Source organism: Odontesthes bonariensis, chromosome 9 (genome assembly GCF_027942865.1).
Source record: "Odontesthes bonariensis isolate fOdoBon6 chromosome 9, fOdoBon6.hap1, whole genome shotgun sequence".
NCBI classification, from domain to species: Eukaryota; Metazoa; Chordata; class Actinopteri; order Atheriniformes; family Atherinopsidae; genus Odontesthes; species Odontesthes bonariensis.
This window is the reverse complement of record NC_134514.1, coordinates 36081151-36100150: the sequence shown is the minus strand read 5'-3', so window position 1 is coordinate 36100150 and position 19000 is coordinate 36081151. Positions and strand designations below refer to the sequence as shown.

The window sequence follows — 19000 nt, the reverse complement described above, 5'->3', positions numbered from 1 at the left end:
GAAAAGCTAGATAGGTCTTTCTAGTTTTGAAAATGTATTTTGACGGCATTTTTGTGGTATTCTGTCCCTGCATCAAAAATGGCTGCAGTCGACTATTGTTTATAACTCTCAAGAGATCTTTGCTAGAACCAGCCTTGGGGAGTTGAGGGGACAGGAAGAGAGAAACTAAAAGCATATTGAAACAGCAACCAATATAACAATAAATGCTGGGTAGGGCGGCAAGACCAGCAACTGCAGATCAGAAACATGTAATATATGCAGTATAAACACAGGATGCCAGAGAGCTTTACTGTCTCCTAGTGCCTGGATGTTTCCATTATACAGACATGAACTCATTGAGAAAAACACTTTTTCTCGACTTATTGATCACTCAAAGAGCTTTACAGAGTGAGCTACAGTCACAATGTTTCATACAAAGAGTGCCATTTCTGTCATAGACATGGACATTTGTACATTTGACATAGCTTGAATCTGGAAGTTAAACTGCAGACCTTCCAGATGGTCCACTCTGTCTTCTAAGCCACAATCTCCCCATTAAGCCACATGTCGGTGCCTTGAAATTAAAAAGTACCTTGACTGTTTAGTGCTATTAATATTCTGAGAGAGAAGGACATTCTTGGTATCTTCTCCCAATAGTCACACAAAATCTAAGCCCCCCCCCCCCAACAAAAAATCAACAAAACATTCCATTAATTGAATCACACAAAACAAACATGAATAAAAGTTTCTTAATCTTGCAAGATATTGTGTCCATTTTGTTACAATGATTTGTGTTAGAACCTTTCAGACAGAGTACAGCTAGTCTTATGGCTGTGTGGAAAAAAGGGAAAATGTGAACTTTAAACTCTTCTTGTCAGCTGACTACACTAAAACTGCAACATGGGGCCCTGGCTAAGCAGGACATGGAACACTGCACACATTACTGTCCACAAAAGGGAAAAAAAAAAACATACATTCATCTTTCAAATACATACTCGCTGTATTTTTGTATTTTTTTTCTCCAATTAAGCTAAATAATTGAATCTTCACCTCAAGAAGAAAAGGAACTTAGAGTGATCTGAGAAACTCTGAAACCAGATGAAACTGAAAAGGCGGTTTTCCAAAAGGTGGCTTTTCTGGTTCCACAACAGAAAGGTTTAGAGCAGAGAGAAAAGCTTGATGGCAAGGCCAGGCATTCAGGAATGTCAGCATGCAACTGGGTGTGTGAAGAGAGGGACAGAGAGAGAGAGAGAGAGCAAAACAGAGGAGGGACAAAGAGAAGGAGAGAGAGTCATAAATGCAATAATTATAGTAAAGGCAGAAATAGGCTTTACACTATTCTGGTCCCACAGGCTGCCATTGTAGCCAACAACTCTGCTGTTCCACTGACAGAAAGAAAAGAGAGGAACCTTTTTCTCATCACAGATTTCTTATTTTGACTGGGCGCATTCTTAGGAATTATACTTCAACAGCGTTTTCTTTTCGCAGCTATGGATTTGCTCTTGGATTTTGGCTAATTATGACAAAGTTCTTTCAACCGGTTTCCTCGAGGTCAAGCAACATTTTACTTTTTCACTTTTGTAAGAAAGGAATAAGAATCCTCCACCATGTCTGTGGCAGCCCTGTTCAGGGGCAAGTGGGGACAGAAGGCACAGGAAACCACAGAAAAAGGTCGGGCCGGAGGTACGGTTCCCCAAAGCTGTGAGGAGGACGACGATGAGGACGAATCCAACACTGGTTTCAGCAGAGAGCCTATCCGCAGGAACTCACGGTTTTACCGATCAATGAGGAAGAAGAAGCTGGTCTCAACTGAGCAACCTGAAAGTAGGAAAACACTTTGACTTTGGGGAACCAGTCAACTTAATTTACTGACTGGCATGTCCCGAAAACAATAGACTTTGTAGGCCACTTATTTCATGATTGATATTGTTCATTTTGAAAATTATGGCTTGGCATTGTTATTATTCTTTTGTAGAAATCAACCTGAGAAACAAGTTCTGTCTGAATTGCACATAGTGGTCCATAATATGTGCTCTTTCCACAGGTCAGCCTCTGACTTTATGATATCAAGCAAATATTAACCCTGGCCTGGTTAACACCTGTTGCAAAATACAATCAGTGAAAGTTTTATCTTCCTCCTTTGTTCTTACGGATGACAGATTTCGTATAGATTCCATAACAGTGAAAATGAATATTACCAAATGTGTCCTGTACTTTAGACATTTCTCTGTGACACTGTGTAATGTTCACAGAGCCACAGCAAACACATCGAGAAAAGCATTTGAGCTCAGACTTTGCCCGGCAGCTTAGGTGGTGATTAATTAATACATAACTAGGCAGTCAAAAAAGAAAACTATTTAGTCATAAAATGTTGAGGCTGAATACACTAAAGAAGTAATGTGTTTGGTAACCAAATGGGAGGGCCATGGTTCATGTGGAAGAGTTGTCTTCCTCTGACCATCAATCCCCAGACTCTCCAGGTACTGAAGTGCTTTTGCACAAGACATTAAACCTCACTTTACTAGATTTACTTTTGTACAAGATAAGATTAAGAGGTGCTCTGAGTATTAGTAGCAATGGGTAAATGAGAGACCTATTGAGATGAAGTTAAAAGGTGCTATAGGTAAGTGTGCACTACTTATCATTTTACCAGAGATCGTTGATTTAAAAAAAAAAAGTTCTAATCAGTCTGCAGCAGGCTTATGTCTGGTATTGAATAAAAAAACATTTTTCACTGTTATATTACTGTGTTGTTGTTATCTTATTATTGACCATTATGCCTGTTTTCGCAAATTTGCAACATACCAAAATTTCTATTTATTTTTTGTGCAAAAGTGAAATTAATACTCTTAGCATTATTTACCATCTACTTAAAGGCGAAAACACACACAAAACATTTTTTTATATACAGCTATATAAATTCAGGCGTTAAGGGGATATATATATATATATATATATATATATATATATATATATATATATATGGGTGGGCATTTTTATCAACTTTATGTTGAATACTAGCTGAGCTGTATATATATATATATATATATATATATATATATATATATATATATATATATATATATATACAGCTCAGCTAGTATTCAACAGCCCTTGAGTGATTGAATATTTTACTCAGCAAGGTCAAGTATAATTCCTTTTTTCAAGCTTTTCTTAATGGCTTCATATTTATTCTTGATTCCTTCACATTGCATTGCTATGCATTGTTGTCTTATTTCATCTAATTCAAAGTTTTGCCTATGCAACTCAGAGCTCATTTTACAAGCAAAGACAAAGCACCTTTGCGATTACTGGTTTGATGAAGACTCTCGGTATTAGACAGTATGAAGGAGTATGGGGTGTAAGGGCAAGAATGAAGGCGAAGGTGATGTTATTGGTGGCTTGGGAGAAGGGGATTCAGTGTGGGTTCATTGACCCGGCTGACTATAAAGCCAAAGATGTTTCTTAAAAAAGTGAAGACTAGAAGTAGATGAGAGTAGATCAGTTTAGTTACCTCAGGGCACGTACATCCGATTCATTTCAGTCGCATTCCCTTCAATTCCATTCAATTCAGTTTATTGTAATTGTTTATACTATCAGCCAAGAGGGCAGCCAAGTGGGTCCTGATGAAATGTATCATGTGTTAATCATGTGTTAATTGTGGTGAATGACTGATCTTGCTGACTGACTGACAGAGTCAACATAAAGTTGATAAAAATGCCCACCCAGTTTTACAAGCTGTTAGGTAACTGATACTTGTGAGCTATAGCTGAGTTTCAGTCATATGGTAGCAGTGTGGTATGAGCTGAGATTGACCTGTTCTGGTGCAGGGTGATTATGGAGCTTTGCTGGGTCTCATGAGCTGAACATTTCTTTAAAGGAACCATCCATACTCACACTTAACTTAGCACTTGGGCCATATATGAAAGGGGGATTTTCACTGATGCTGAAGGAACTGAATTGCTGTTACTTTGTATCCTGACTTCGGCACAACAGCAGATGATAAGACACGCAGCATAACAAAATTGTCTCAAAGTCCTCACGATAAAGGAAAGTACTTCCTTCTTGGCTTTTATGTGGGTGTTTCTTGGTATACTTCAGGTCTAACAGGCCCTAATTTTAGCTGACTTATTTCACAGCACTCCTCCACTTCTGTGTTTACTCGTGACATCACTCAACATCAACTTGATAATAGGATGAAAGCTCAAACTGGATCCCACTGATGGGAACTCAATCATTTTTCACTTCTCTTTGTCGATAAATGTTTGTGATTAGTTTCCGACACACTGTTTCTGCATTCTGGCTCAGCTTTTGCTAAATAGATGATGACACTGTAATATGTCATGTGTTGTTGTTTATCTGAGTTAGCATTAACCTATATGTAAGACCTGATAAAGAACAGATTATTTTTTAATATGTCCTGATACATGAAATCTGCTTTGTTTTTCACATGTCTGCAAGTCAATAATTGGAGAGAACATTTTGATCAAAAATATTTTTCATTGAATGTTTAATTAAAGCAAGCGTAAATGCCTGTGGCGCATACCCTGCCATTAAGGGCCACTTTCACAAATCTTAGAATTAAAATAGCTTATTGTGCCTTATTTTCATAGCTCCCCAAACATTTTTTTTTCCAGATCAGTCGATTTGAATTGCGCTATTTCTCTACCTCCCTTTGTGAGTGTATCTGTGTAAAAATCACTCAGACCTGCGCATTGCTTTTTTCTTTTCTTCAGAGTGTGCATTATTAGTGGGAGTTTAATTTTCTGTATTTTGTAGGCTGTCTAAAGACCCACAAAAATTAGGATTGTTCAATTTTTGGACAATAGTTTTACCACAAAATGACTTTTCACATAAGATACTCTTCTGTTGAATGGACATGCTGCTGTTAATCATAAGTTACGTTTTTGCAAATGGAATTATTAAGTCATTCCTGATGTTGCTATTACAAATATCTACTATGAGATGACTGAGATGTACTGACTGAAGTAAAAAGCTATCATAACTCAGAGACTCAAAGGAGGACTGTGTCGTGTGTGTGAGGGTATGAATGTATGTCTTTAATAAGGCAGCAATAACTGCTGTATTCAATTTTTTTCTCTCTTCACTGGAGCACATTATCATCAACATTTGACTGTTTCTTTCTCTCCACTTCTCGTCAGATTCTACTATCTCTGGCTTAGACCACAGTCCCTCCAGTAGAGCAGGAGTTTCCTCCTCTTATGTTCCCACAGCCCAGAAATCACCTTTGTTGCCAGGCACTAAACGGTGAGTCTGCATGCCTACATCGCCCAACCCTTTTGCTGAATACAAACACACCCATAAAACAAACAAGCACATACTGTACAGTGCAATCCTTGTTCAAACACATTACACACTTTTGTCATACTTCAGTAATTAGCACATAAAAATGTCTTGTCTCTCTTAAGAGTAATTTCTTGTCAGAAAAAAACCCATCTCATATGACTGTGACCACAAGAAATAGAAGAACCAGTGTGATAAACTCATTTACCTGTGGCCTGAGGTTGCAATAGATGAGTTAAATGTGAAAGAATTCTTTGTCAAAGTCACTGACTTTTTTTTCTTAAACAAAACAAAGCAAAACAAAGAAACTTATAAGAATGTTGACTTTTTCACCGTTTCTAGTAAAAGGGCCTTAAAACAAAGAGAAACTATTTCAATACTGACAGATGGAGTAGTTTTTCAGAATGTAAAACCACAACAAGGGAACTTTCTACGGAACTGTGTTTGTTTGCTTTTATCCCTTTATAGTCTTGCACCAGCAATATCATTACAAGGAATTAAGAGGGGAAAATATAGAAAGAACACCAGAACGAATCGAATAGCCATGAGTATGAGTAACCTTGATCCAGCTGCATAGCTGTGATAGTGAACAAAAGAGCAATGAGCTGCCCCCTGCTGAGCACTCAGTGAGCACCAGTTGAATAATTGACTCAAAGCATGCACAGAGCTTACTTGAAATATCTTTTTTGGGGGTGAGGGGGTCTTTGTTTTCCTTCATTGTATTTTACTTGCCAGATATTAGGCAGAAAATGTGATACAAAACAGGAAACATCTAATGAGGAATGCGGGTCTTGGCACAAAATAAACAATAATAATCTAATAAACAGTCCCAATATTGCTCTGTACACTTTAATATATTAGACACTGAAATAAAACCATTAAGAAAATAAATGAAAACACAAATGAATAATTTGATAGGAAACACATTTTATTTTCAGTACCATCTGCATGCTTATACGGAGTAATAACACGAAATTCATTAAAGTTGAACATAAAACAAGTGATTATTATTTTTTCTTTTCTTTTTTTAAGTGGGGTCGTGTGCAGTACTATGCAGTCAGTGTCTCACCTACAGTAGATAGAGAGATAGACGGCTGTTAGTTTGGAGAATCAGAAGGTTTTTTGCCGGTCAAAAGATAAAAGTTATTCAGAAAGGGGCCAGCAAAACAGCACATTTTTTGGCTACCTAAAACAATCCAAACCTGAAATATTTCATAGCAGCTTGAGCAAAAAAACACAGTTAAAGAGATGGTTCGGAGTAGATTCAACCTGGGGTCATTTGAACCGTGATATCCAGCCAAGTAGCCCACCCGAAGTTTTTTCGATATTGACTGAACATCAGCTGAGTTACTGAGTTATCCCGAATAGCTTCGTACAAGGGTTAATGGATCCTGGCAGTATCTCCAAAATTACCACACTAAAATCACATGCCATGACACCAAACTTCTACAGTAGTACAAATATGGTCTGTACTCACAAAACGATGCATTTGGAAGTTTGAAAATAGTCCAGGAGTTTATTATTATCAACACAAGCCTGATAGCTTCTCTGCTGCTAAAGCTGCGTCGACGTCACTTCTGGGAGCTGGGAGCTTCAAAGTAAGATGAGGGCTGATCTACTACTGTAGACAACAAAGCAAGGCTGCTCAATTTCTCCATTGATAAAATAAATTCACAACTCTACAACATAAAAATTCATAAAAAACCATGTAGAATATAGCATATACTTTGTTGTCTACAGTAGTAGATCAACCCTCATCTTACTTTGAAGCTCCCAGCTCCCAGAAGTGACGTCGACGCAGCTTTAGCAGCAGAGAAGCTATTAGGCTTGTGTTGATAATAATAAACTCCTGGACTATTTTCAAACTTCCAAATGCATCGTTTTGTGAGTACAGACCATATTTGTACTACTGTAGAAGTTTGGTGTCATGGCATGTGATTTTAGTGTGGTAATTTTGGAGATACGGACCAGGATCCATTAACCCTTGTACGAAGCTATTCGGGATAACTCAGTAACTCAGCTGATGTTCAGTCAATATCGAAAAAACTGCGGGTGGGCTACTTGGCTGGATGTCACGGTTCAAATGACCCCAGGTTGAATCTACTCCGGACTATCACTTTAATGTTGCCACTAGGTGTTGACATGAATATTCTGCAGTTAAGAAAGTGTAGTAAAAAAAAGTGAAATTAAATTTTTGAGCATGTACTTGATTTATAGGTTAAAAATGTCCCTTTTCTTGTTGTCCTGTTCTAAGTAGTTTTAATTGAGTCCATCTAATTCCACTGACCACTGCAGTTAAGGCAAGGCAAGGCATCTTTATTTATATAGCACATTTCATACCACAGGCAACTCAATGTGCTTTACATAAAGATAAGGCATTTAAAAGAACAGCATAAAGCAGCATAAAAACAAGCAATTTAAAGAGAAAAAAAAATAGAATAAAAATGAAAACACAGTTAAAAGCATCACAGAAGAGGGGAAAAAGAAAAATATAAACTCAACCATACGCACACCGAAAGAGAAATGATTTTAACCTGGATTTAAAAGTGCTTACAGTTGGGGATGATTTCAGTTCTGCTGGTAGTTTGTTCCAGTTGTGTGCAGCATAACAGCTAAAAGCTGCTTCAGCGGGTCCAGTTTGAACTCTGGGCTCCACTATCTGACCTGAGTCAGCAGATCTCAGAGCTCTGCTGGGTTTATACTCTGCCAGCATGTCATTCATGTATTCTGGACCTAAACCATTCTGTGATTTGTAGACGAGCAGCAGAACTTTAAAATCTATTCTGTTCTTAAGCCATTGTTGTGCTATTTAAGTGATTCTGAAATAGCATTGTGAATTTCTTTGGTGCTTGTATCCACAGCAGTTTCCATTTAAATGACTCCTCCTGTTTTACTTAATGGTTTTCTTTTCTTTTGAACCGTAAATGTGATCAGCACCTCTGCTCAAAGTCAGTAAAACTACATTCCCTGCTGTCCAAGATCATTTTCATCAACCTCAGCCCTGTCTCAAAGAATTTGACTGAAAATTGTTTTATTTCCAGAATATTTACCCTCAACCTCATCAAGAGGCTCAGTGAATACTGAATTATTTGCAAACAAGCGGAAATTAGTCAGACTGCAGCTTCCCAGTGTCTGTGCCCATGACCACATGAGCTTCTCATAGACCCTGAAACATTTTTAGGCACTTGTGTTGAAAGATTAGCACATAGTCTGTTATTCTACTTGTTTACACTGATAACTTTTATTTGACTGTTTTTTTTGCTAGTTTTAAAATGTAGCACTCTGAGGTCATTAAATTGATGTAAAGTGCTTTATAAATTAAATATATTATTATTATTATTATTGTAACTGATTTGCTATTTACGAGCTGTAATGTGTAAGCAGCTGCAGTATATTCAGAACTGTGCTGCCAGGATCCTGATGGGGGTGCGGAAGTACCACCACATCACACCCATCCTCAAATCCCTCCATTGGCTTCCTGTCCAATACAGGATCAAATTCAAAATTTCCCTTCTGTCCCACCAGTGCCTCCTTGGCACTGCCCCCCCCCCCCCCCCCCCCCCCCCCCCACCTCAAAGAACTCATCGCCCCCCATTCCTCCTCTCATCATCTCCGCTCTGGACAGGCCAATCTCCTCCAGCTCCAGAGGACAAGGCTCAGGTCTATGGGCGACCGCGCCTTCAGCTCAGCTGCACCCAGTCTGTGGAATGCTCTCCCTGACCATCTAAGGGCACCGCAGACTGTGGATTCTTTTAAAAAAGGCCTGAAAACTCAACTTTTTAGAAAAGCCTTTAGTTTAATTGAAAAATCTTAAAATAATTTTTCTGTTTGTTTATTTATTTATTTTTTTTAATGCTAGTTTTAAAATGTAGCACTCTGAGATCATTAAGTAGATGTAAAGTGCTTTATAAATAAAATATATTATTATTATTATTATTACAAGTCATCCACAGTATCTCTAAAACCTGATACACAATGCATTCCACTGACACTGAAACTTGTTGGCAGAGAGATATGTTACTGAACAGATATATTGACCTATGCCTACTGTTGGATAGTATACTTTAACATATCACTGTAGCCACTCCTTAACCTGAACCCATGAATATTTAAACTTTTGTTAATAACTGAATCCCATTCATGATTGCAGTTCATTAGTAAAATTGTGTCCCCATAGTAATCATGAAAAAAAAGGTTCACAAATAGGAAATGTGGCAGCAAATAATATGGGCAATAACCTGTGGTTGTACATGCAGTCATATCATATACTAGGCTTACATACACAAGCTCTGTTAAATGTTCAAACCAATGTCTCGTTTTCTCAGTTGAGACAATGTGCCGCAAATCAGTGTGCAGTGAAAATGCTTGTGATTAAAAAGTACAGTCTTTATGTACATAAAATATTCCCTCAGTGATACTTTTCCCGCAGTCTTAGCATTTTGAATGCCTGGCTAGGTGGGTCAAACACAAGTGCACTACCATTACTTCAGAGGTCTGTGTACAAGAAACAACTTTATAGGTGGCTGAATCCTGAGAAGTGGATTGTAGTTGAAATACAGCTTTTTTTCTTCTTTTTTTTAAAAAAACAAAACATTTTTTCCTCCTTGTGCATGCGTACTCATGACTACTCTCCCATTATCTGCTCTATTATGCAAACAGTAATGAATGAAAAAGTAAATCTTAAAGTAAGCTCCCAATAAAATAATTTGAGTTTAAATTAATATGAATTATGAATTTGTCACATTACAGAAAATATGTTATTAACCATCCAGCCAAACATTAATGATTAAAACAACTGCCAAGTACCATAAACTGAGCTTCAAATCCCTGAATAAATAAGCTCTGAATAGCTATTGATGCTTATTGAAAGGTTTCAGGCAAGCTTAAACGAATCACACCAGGGCTGATTTTTTTTTAAAAATAAACCAGAGGACTTAAATTTTACAAATGCAAACTGCACAGATGACATATTCTGGACACCTTCATGCTGTGGACAAAGATTCTATAATATTGTAGTACTGAATTGTATTGTTAAACTAGAAAAAGTGTACTTTGGTTGGCATACTTTGGAAAATTTCTGCGAAAAAGATGTAGTAGCAATTTTAAAGGCATGAGAGGTTCTGTCCTGTCCAAAAAAAATAATGATAATAAAAAAAATAGTAAAAGAAAAATCTAAAATTTCCAATTTAAAGCTATACAAGCAAGTTGGAGTATTGTCACCAGAGTGGAATACAGTAGTGGTTGTTAAAACAGCTTTTGCTATCTCAGTAAACTTTTATTCCCTGTGATCTCCATTAGTCTCTTTCAATACACAAAACTGTAAAGATGACCCTGATTCTAAGACACAACCACATAGTGTCCAATCATAAGGTACATTTAATTTGACCCTGAAAGTTGAGTATATAAAGGCAAGGCAATTTTATTTATAGAGCACAATTCGTACACAAGGCAATTCAAAGTGCTTTACAGCTACATAAAATCACAAGAAGGCAAATAAAATCATTCCATAAAACATAGAAATAATCATTTATTAATTAATTAATTTGATTAATTAATCAAAGTACAGAGATGTACTTTGGCTCGAGACCAGACTTGTACACAAGCAGAGCTGTTTTAAAGTCTATTCTCTGAGCGACAGGAAGCCAGTGCAGAGACCTGAGCACTGGACTAATGTGGTCGTATTTCCTGGTTCTGGTCAGCGAGCGCCTGTTGGCCGGGTCTGTGCCCGTGGGGCTCGGTCGGGCACAGCCCGAAGAAACGACACGGGTCCCCCTTCCGACAGGCTCACCACCCGTGGGAGGGGCCATGGGGTCGGGTGCATTTTGAGCTAGGCGGCAGCCGAAGGCGGGGACCTTGGCGGTCTGATCCTCGGCTACTGAAGCTGGCTCTTGGGACGTGGAACGTCACCTCTCTGCTGGGGAAGGAGCCTGAGCTGGTGCGCGAGGCTGAGCGGTTCCGGCTAGATATAGTCGGACTCACCTCGACGCATGGCTTGGGCTCCGGAACCAGCCTCCTCGAGAGGGGTTGGACTCTCTTCCACTCTGGAGTTGCCCGCGGTGAGAGGCGTAGAGCAGGTGTGGGCATACTTATTGCCCCCCGGCTGTGCGCCTGTACATTGGGGTTCACCCCGGTAGATGAGAGGGTAGCCTCCCTCCGCCTTAGGGTGGGGGGACGGGTCCTGACTGTTGTTTGTGCTTATGCACCGAACAGCAGTTCAGAGTACCCACCCTTTTTTGAGTCCCTGGAGGAGGCACTGGAGAGTGCTCCTCCGGGAGACTCCCTCGTCCTCCTGGGGGACTTCAATGCTCACGTGGGCAATGACAGTGAGACCTGGAGGGGCGTGATTGGGAGGAACGCCCCCCCCGATCTGAATCAGAGTGGTGTTTTGTTGTTGGACTTCTGTGCTCGTCACGGACTGTCCATAACGAACACCATGTTCAGGCATAAGGGTGTCCATATGTGCACTTGGCACCAGGACACCCTAGGCCGCAGCTCGATGGTCGACTTTGTGGTCGTATCGTCGGACTTGCGGCCGTATGTCCTGGACACTCGGGTGAAGAGAGGGGCGGAGCTGTCAACTGATCACCACCTGGTGGTGAGTTGGCTCCGCTGGTGGGGGAGGAAGCCGGTCAGACCTGGCAGGCCCAAACGTATTGTGAGGGTCTGTTGGGAACGGCTGGCGGAATCGCCTCTAAGGAGAGCTTCAACCATGTCCCGGGGGAGGTGGGGGACATTGAGCCCGAATGGGCCATGTTCCGTGCCTCCATTGTTGAGGCGGCCGACCGGAGCTGTGGCCGTAAGGTGGTCGGTGCCTGTCGTGGCGGCAATCCCCGAACCCGCTGGTGGACCCCAGTGGTGAGGGAAGCCGTCAAGCTGAAGAAGGAGTCCTATTGGGCCTTTTTGGCCAGTGGGACTCTGGAAGCAGCTGATGGGTACCGACAGGCCAAGTGGAACGCAGCCTCGGCGGTTGCTGAGGCAAAAACTCGGGCTTGGGAGGAGTTCGGGGAGGCCATGGAGAACGACTTCCGGACGGCCTCGAGGAGATTCTGGTCCCTCATCCGGCGGCTCAGGGGGGGACACGTGGGAGAGACTATGTTTCTCGGCTGGCCTGGGGGGGAAAGCGGTGCACCGTCAACACTGTGTATGGTGGGGGCGGGGCTCTGCTGACTTCAACTAGGGACGTCGTGAGTCGGTGGGGGGAATACTTCGAGGGCCTCCTCAATCCTACCGACACGCCTTCCGATGAGGAAGCAGAGTTGGGGAGCTCGGACGTGGGGCCTCCCATTTCTGGGGCTGAGGTTGCCGAGGTGGTCAAAAAACTCCTCGGTGGCAAGGCCCCTGGGGTGGATGAGGTCCGTCCTGAGTTCCTCAAGGCTCTGGATGTTGTGGGGCTGTCTTGGTTGACACGCCTCTGCAGCATCGCGTGGACATCGGGGGCAGTGCCTCTGGACTGGCAGATCGGGGTGGTGGTCCCCCTCTTTAAAAAGGGGGACCGGAGGGTGTGTTCCAACTATAGGGGGATCACACTCCTCAGCCTCCCTGGTAAGGTCTTTTCGGGGGTACTGGAGAGGAGGATCAGCCGGATAGTCGAATCTCGGATTCAGGAGGTGCAGTGTGGTTTTCGTCCTGGCCGTGGAACAGTGGACCAGCTCTATACCCTCCGCAGGATCCTGGAGGGAGCATGGGAGTTCGCCCAACCGGTCTACATGTGTTTTGTGGACTTGGAGAAGGCGTTCGACCGTGTCCCTCGGGGACTCTTGTGGGGGGTGCTCCGGGAGTATGGAGTGCCGGACCCCTTGATATGGGCTGTTCGGTCTCTGTATGACCGGTATCAGAGTTTGGTCCGCATTGCCGGCAGTAAGTCGGACATGTTTCCTGTGAGGGTTGGACTCCGTCAGGGCTGCCCTTTGTCACCGATTCTGTTCATAATTTTTATGGACAGAATTTCTAGGCGCAGCCAGGGCGTTGAGGGGGTCCGGTTTGGCGACCTCAGAATCGGGTCTCTGCTTTTTGCGGACGATGTGGTTCTGTTGGCGTCATCGGGCCGTGACCTTCAGCTCTCACTGGAGCGGTTCGCAGCCGAGTGTGAAGCGGCTGGGATGAGAATCTGCACCTCCAAATCCGAGACCATGGTCTTCGGCCGGAAAAGGGTGGAATGCTCTCTCCGGGTCGGGAATGAGATCCTTCCCCAAGTGGAGGAGTTCAAGTATCTCGGGGTCTTGTTCACGAGTGGACGAATGGAGCAGGAGATTGACAGACGGATCGGTGCGGCGTCCGCAGTGATGCGGGCTCTGCGCCGGCCCGTCGTGGTGAAGAAGGAGCTGAGCCAGAAGGCGAGGCTCTCGATTTACCGGTCAATCTATGTTCCTACCCTCACCTATGGTCACGAGCTGTGGGTAGTGACCGAAAGAACGAGATCGCGAATACAAGCGGCCGAAATGAGTTTCCTCCGCAGGGTGTCTGGGCTCTCCCTTAGAGATAGGGTGAGAAGCTCGGTCATCCGGGAGGGGCTCGGAGTAGAACCGCTGCTCCTCCGCATCGAGAGGAGTCAGATGAGGTGGCTCGGGCATCTGGTTAGGATGCCTCCTGGACGCCTCCCCGGTGAGGTGTTCCCACTGGAAAGAGGCCCCGGGGAAGACCCAGGACACGTGGGAGAGACTATGTTTCTCGGCTGGCCTGGGAACGCCTCGGGGTCCCCCCAGAAGAGCTGGAGGAAGTGGCCGGGGACAGGGACGTCTGGGTCTCTTTGCTCAAGCTGCTGCCCCCGCGACCCGATCCCCGGACCAGCGGAAGATAATGGATGAATGGATGGATGGATATATTCAGCGCTCGGTGTGCGTGGCCTACACACAGCTGAAGCCTGATCTACAGTGTCCGGGCACCTAGCACTCAGCTAAAGCTAAATAGCCTGGAAAGGTGCTGACCGTCAGGCTAACTAGCAGCAAGATGTCTCCCTTCTCCACAGATGACTACTACAGCCTCCTGCAGAAGATTGTATACTGGAGACAAAAATCCATCGCTTAGAAGTAAATGTGGAGGTAAATGGACTGTGTGGAAATGAAACAACCTTGCCATTGATTCAGAATAGTGGAGATCAGTGTTCGAACTATGCCGACATTTTCAGGGAGGTCCCATTTTTTCCGTGCGCGCGCGGGGGGGGGTTGCTTGCTTGACATGAGAAGCTATACAGAATCATATGCGGCGGACAGCACAGCTTTATGCCAATTACGCACACAGGCTCCACACCTCCACACACACATCGCGTCTGCAATCATAACTCATCAGGGGAAATCACATTTTGCCAATATTTTAGAGACCCCCCAACATTTCCCAAATCATGTTTTCGGGGAGTCTTGTGTCAGTTTCAGGGGGTCTCCGATCCCCCCGAGTCCCCCCGTAGTTCGAACACTGGTGGAGATGAGCAAGCTAACACACAGCTAAGGAGCACAGATAACACGACCAAGAAAGCAGACTGTGCACTATAATAAATCATCCAATAATAATCCTCCCTGGAACCATCTTGGTGCAAAACCAAAAAGTAAATCATGTCTCCTGGAAGTGGGAGGACGTATCACAGGCAGGGCACAGCGAGCTGAAATATGTGAAACCGACCGGCCTTCACTTCCCACGAGACAGAGGAGCTCTTCTACCCCTGTACATAGGAGGAAACAGGACTGGACATCTGTGAATGGGAAGGTTAACAACAAACCTCCAAAACAACCGAACGTGAAACTGCAGAACAGATTTGCTCCACTATCGAAGGACTCTGGATCTCTATTGGATGACCATCCATCCCAAAGCAGCAAGGCAAGGACTGAAAACCTGTCAGAAAGTAAAAGGCCACAAGGAAAGCTAAAGGCTGGGCCTGAAACTCTGATTGTGGGTGACTCTGCCGTAAATGATGTACAAAGGATGTGCGGTAAGCACACTAAAGTCCTCTGCTTTCCTAGCGACATGGTCAACAATATGAAGGTGAATATCCATCTGTGACAAACATTGTTCTGCATACAGGGTCAAACGATGTGTCCAAGCAACAATCTGAGGTTCTGAAATGGGACTTTATTGAATTATTTAACGCAGTGAGCTCGCTGAATGCAGTTGTATTCATCAGTGGACCTGTACCACCCGTCAGAGGAGGAGAGGAAAGATTCAGCAGGTTGTTGGCACTGAATAAATGGCTTTTATCGGCACCACTCAGTGCATTTTATTAATAATTTTTTGAGAACACGGGCATCTTTTTAAGGCAAATGGATTTAATTTTAACAAGACAGGGGTGAAACTGTTCACCTCCAACTTATTTTACTTCCTACGTCTTCCATCTGTGCTCGGTGTCAAGACTGAGATAAACCAGGAGTTATCTCATAGAGAGGAACAAACAAAGCCCAGCAGAAACCTTGAGGAGGAACTCCATCTGCCCCCACCCAAGAAGAGCTTCGGAAAGGAGAGACATCAGAGGCAAGAAGAGGGGTCCTTATTTGCCCCCAACCCTCTCAACAGCACCAATGACCAGGACCAGGGACCAGGACCTTCCCCAGGCCCCCAAACCCCTGACAGGTCATCGCGCTCCTCACCCTCCCTTTCTCCCTCCTCCCCTCACCTGAAATTCAACGCTGGGCTCAGATCTACCCCCCAGCCCAATCCCGTTTTGTCCCCCATAAACCCCCCACCAGAGCGGCCAAAGGTTTGCCACCGAGCCCCTCCCCTAGCAGAGCAGCCGAAGCGACTGCGCCCAGCCCCGCCCCCTCCTGTCCCTCCACACCGCCATCATGTTCTGTCTCCGCAGTCTGATGTGTGATGTGTAGAGGGATGCGAGGATTATGGCAGTTGTGACTTTTCCCAGGACAAGCTGGGACCCTGTTTATTAGAAGGTTTTAAAATTTCTGTACTTTTAGGTGACAGAAGGAGAAATGTGGCCCAATCAAAACACAGAGAGTTGCACTCTAAAATATCTTTAAATAAAGTAAACATACCTTGTGTGCCACAGACTGCTCCCAAACACGAGGGGGGAAATAATACCTCTAAAACACTCAAGTTGGCTTTATTAAACGTTAGGTCTTTAGCTGGGAAAACATTTTTAATTAATGATTTTATCACTGAGCACACCCTGGATTTGATGTTTTTAACTGAAACTTGGTTAGACCAAAATAACAGTGCTGCTGTTCTCATTAGCCCCTTTCACACTTAGACCCGCTACCTTAGCTGGTCCAAATTGCCACTTTGTCCCGCGTCGAGCAATGTGAAAGCTTGGCGTGTCAGGGTGACCCGTGCCGCCTGAAGCCGAGTTCAGGGGGCGTTGCCTAGTGGCAGAGCGTCACACGAAACACATAAAATGCTGGGCGTGTACAATGACGTAGTCACAACCCATGTGTCAGAGGTAGGGTTAAATACACCTGTCTGCATCAAATTTTTCAAACCAACGATGGCGGGACACCTTGAGGACTTGTTTTTGCAATTGTATATGCAGTTCATGGAGATGTTATTTTATGGGGTGTGGATGGTCACAACGTGGGATGCCGCCAAAGAACATATGCGGAGAATACAAGAGCACTATAATCTCCAAGTTGAGGAAATCCATCGACAATTTCAAGTTGAAGAACGCGAACAGCCAGCCCTTCCAGCAGAGGTCCATCTTTCACCGTCCCCGACATGTGGCGGTAAATAACGTCCTCTGCTCGGAGGCTGAGGAGCTCGCGGACCTCCTTGTCTCCCCAGTTGGCCATCTTCAAAAATGTCTCGAACTTGATGTAGGCTAAAACAGAGGGAAACTTGTCCTCACCTGTCGCTGTTGTTCTGAATCAGCTGTCCATCCTGTCTTTTAAACTCCTCACGTCACACCACGCCCACGTCCAACCCGCGTCAATTGCTTTCACATCAAACTCGGCTCGGCAAAAAGACTAGGGTCCGACGCGGGTCGAATGGCGAGTCGAGTTGACACGCCAGCCCGGGTCGTCAGTGTGAAAGGAACAGCGGACACGCTAAATTCACGAATTAAACGTGGGTTCTTCCTCAGTGTGAAAGGGGCTATTGAGTCTACCCCTCCTGGTTCCAGCTTTATCAGCGAGGCCAGAGTGAGCAGGAGAGGAGGAGGGGTGGCAGTCTTTTTTAATGAATCATGTCAATGGAAGCAGTTATCTCCTGGAGGTTTTCAGTCCTTTGAATATGTGGCTGTACAGCTGAAGGCCTCATCCAGAGTTCTGTTTCTGAATGTTTACAGCCCCCCCCAAATACTGTGCAGACTTTTTTGATGACTTACTGATCTCTAAGGGTCTGAGCATTTCAAAGGTTACTGTGTCTGATGTGGGCCTGTCTGATTATTCCTGTGTTTTCTTTGAGAGTACGATTTCACTGCACACAAATGTCTCAGCAGCAGTGATCTCAAAACGGTGTATAAGTGAAAACAGTAGTGAGATCTTTAACCAGGTCTTCTCTTTAACACCTGCCCTGTCCGGGGCTTCAGTCAATGAGCTCGTCAGATGCTTCAATGCTAAAATGTTAAATGTTATGGATGCTATTGCTCCCATTAAGGTGAAGGTTATCTCTGGAAGGAAGAAGTCTCCATGGCGAAATTCCACACTGGTGAAAAATGGGAAAAGAGAGTGTCTGAAAGGGGAGCGCAGATGGAGAAGAACAAATCTCCATTCATTATAACATCTATAAAGAGAAACTTCACTCTTATAATTTACAACTGAGGAATGCAAGAAAGTCCTACTTCTCTGACATCATCACCAAACACCGTCATAATGCTCGGGCCTTATTTGCTACAGTTGACAGGCTAACAAACCCTCCTGTGTTAGTGGCAACTGAACTTCATTCCACCATGGCCTGCAATGACTTTGCCAAATTCTTCACAGACAAAATCCAAAATGTTAGACAAGCAGTTGGTACATCAGCAGCAGGTTCAGCCTATGTACCGTGTCCACCGAAGACCGCTTTAAACACCATGACACAGTTCCAACCCATTAACAGCAAAGACCTGGAGGACATCTTACGTCAGCTGAACTACTCCTCTTGCTGTTTAGACATCCTGCCAACAGCTTTTTTCTAAAGGGTCTCAAAGATTTTGGAGTCAGACCTGTTACTGATCGTGAACTTGTCCTTAATGTCAGGTGTGTTTCCAGAGCCACTAAACCAAGCTGTAATCAAACCTCTGCTGAAATGAACAAATGAACAACTACAGGCCCATCTCAAATCTTCCATTTTTAAGTAAGATCATGGGATTTTTTTCAACAGCTTAATTACTTTTTAACACAAAATAACTGCTATGACACCTTCCAGTCAGGTTTTAGACAGCACCACAGCACTAAGACTGCTCTGACCAAAGTGTTTAATGACATATGCCTGAATACAGATGGTGGAAAAATGTCAGTCTTAGTTTTACTGGATCTCAGTGCTGCATTTGACACAGTTGGCCACAATATATTACTGAAACGACTGGAAAACTGGGCGGGTCTTTCCGGAACTGTACTAAACTGGTTCAAAACATACTTAGAGAACAGGAAGTACTTTGTGTTAATAAGTAACTTTACATCTGAGCACACAAGAGTCACATGTGGAGTTCCCCAAGGTTCCATCCTGGGACCTCTTCTGTTTAACATCTACATATTCCCAGATTAGACACAGATTATAAAAAACAACAAAATAAACTACCATAGCTATGCAGATGACCCGCAGATATACATTACAATGTCACCAGGAGACCGAGGCCCTGTACAGGCTC

The 19000-nt window shown here is 43.5% G+C and overlaps 1 protein-coding gene across 2 annotated transcripts in view; it reads left to right on the top strand.

The window, feature by feature from the left end:
- Window positions 1-1249: 1249 nt before the first annotated feature.
- Window positions 1250-19000, top strand: part of ngef (neuronal guanine nucleotide exchange factor) — a 44170-nt gene continuing 26419 nt past the window's right edge. The window contains exons 1-2 of one of the 2 annotated variants that reach the window (XR_012770316.1): window positions 1250-1803; window positions 5142-5247. Coding sequence is in view for 1 of the 2 variants with exons in the window: in XM_075474166.1 (XP_075330281.1) it covers window positions 1587-1803; window positions 5142-5247 (323 nt within the window). In the remaining variant the exon portion in view is untranslated. The remainder of the gene's footprint in view (window positions 1804-5141; window positions 5248-19000) is intronic. The other variant, XM_075474166.1, reaches the window with a different exon arrangement.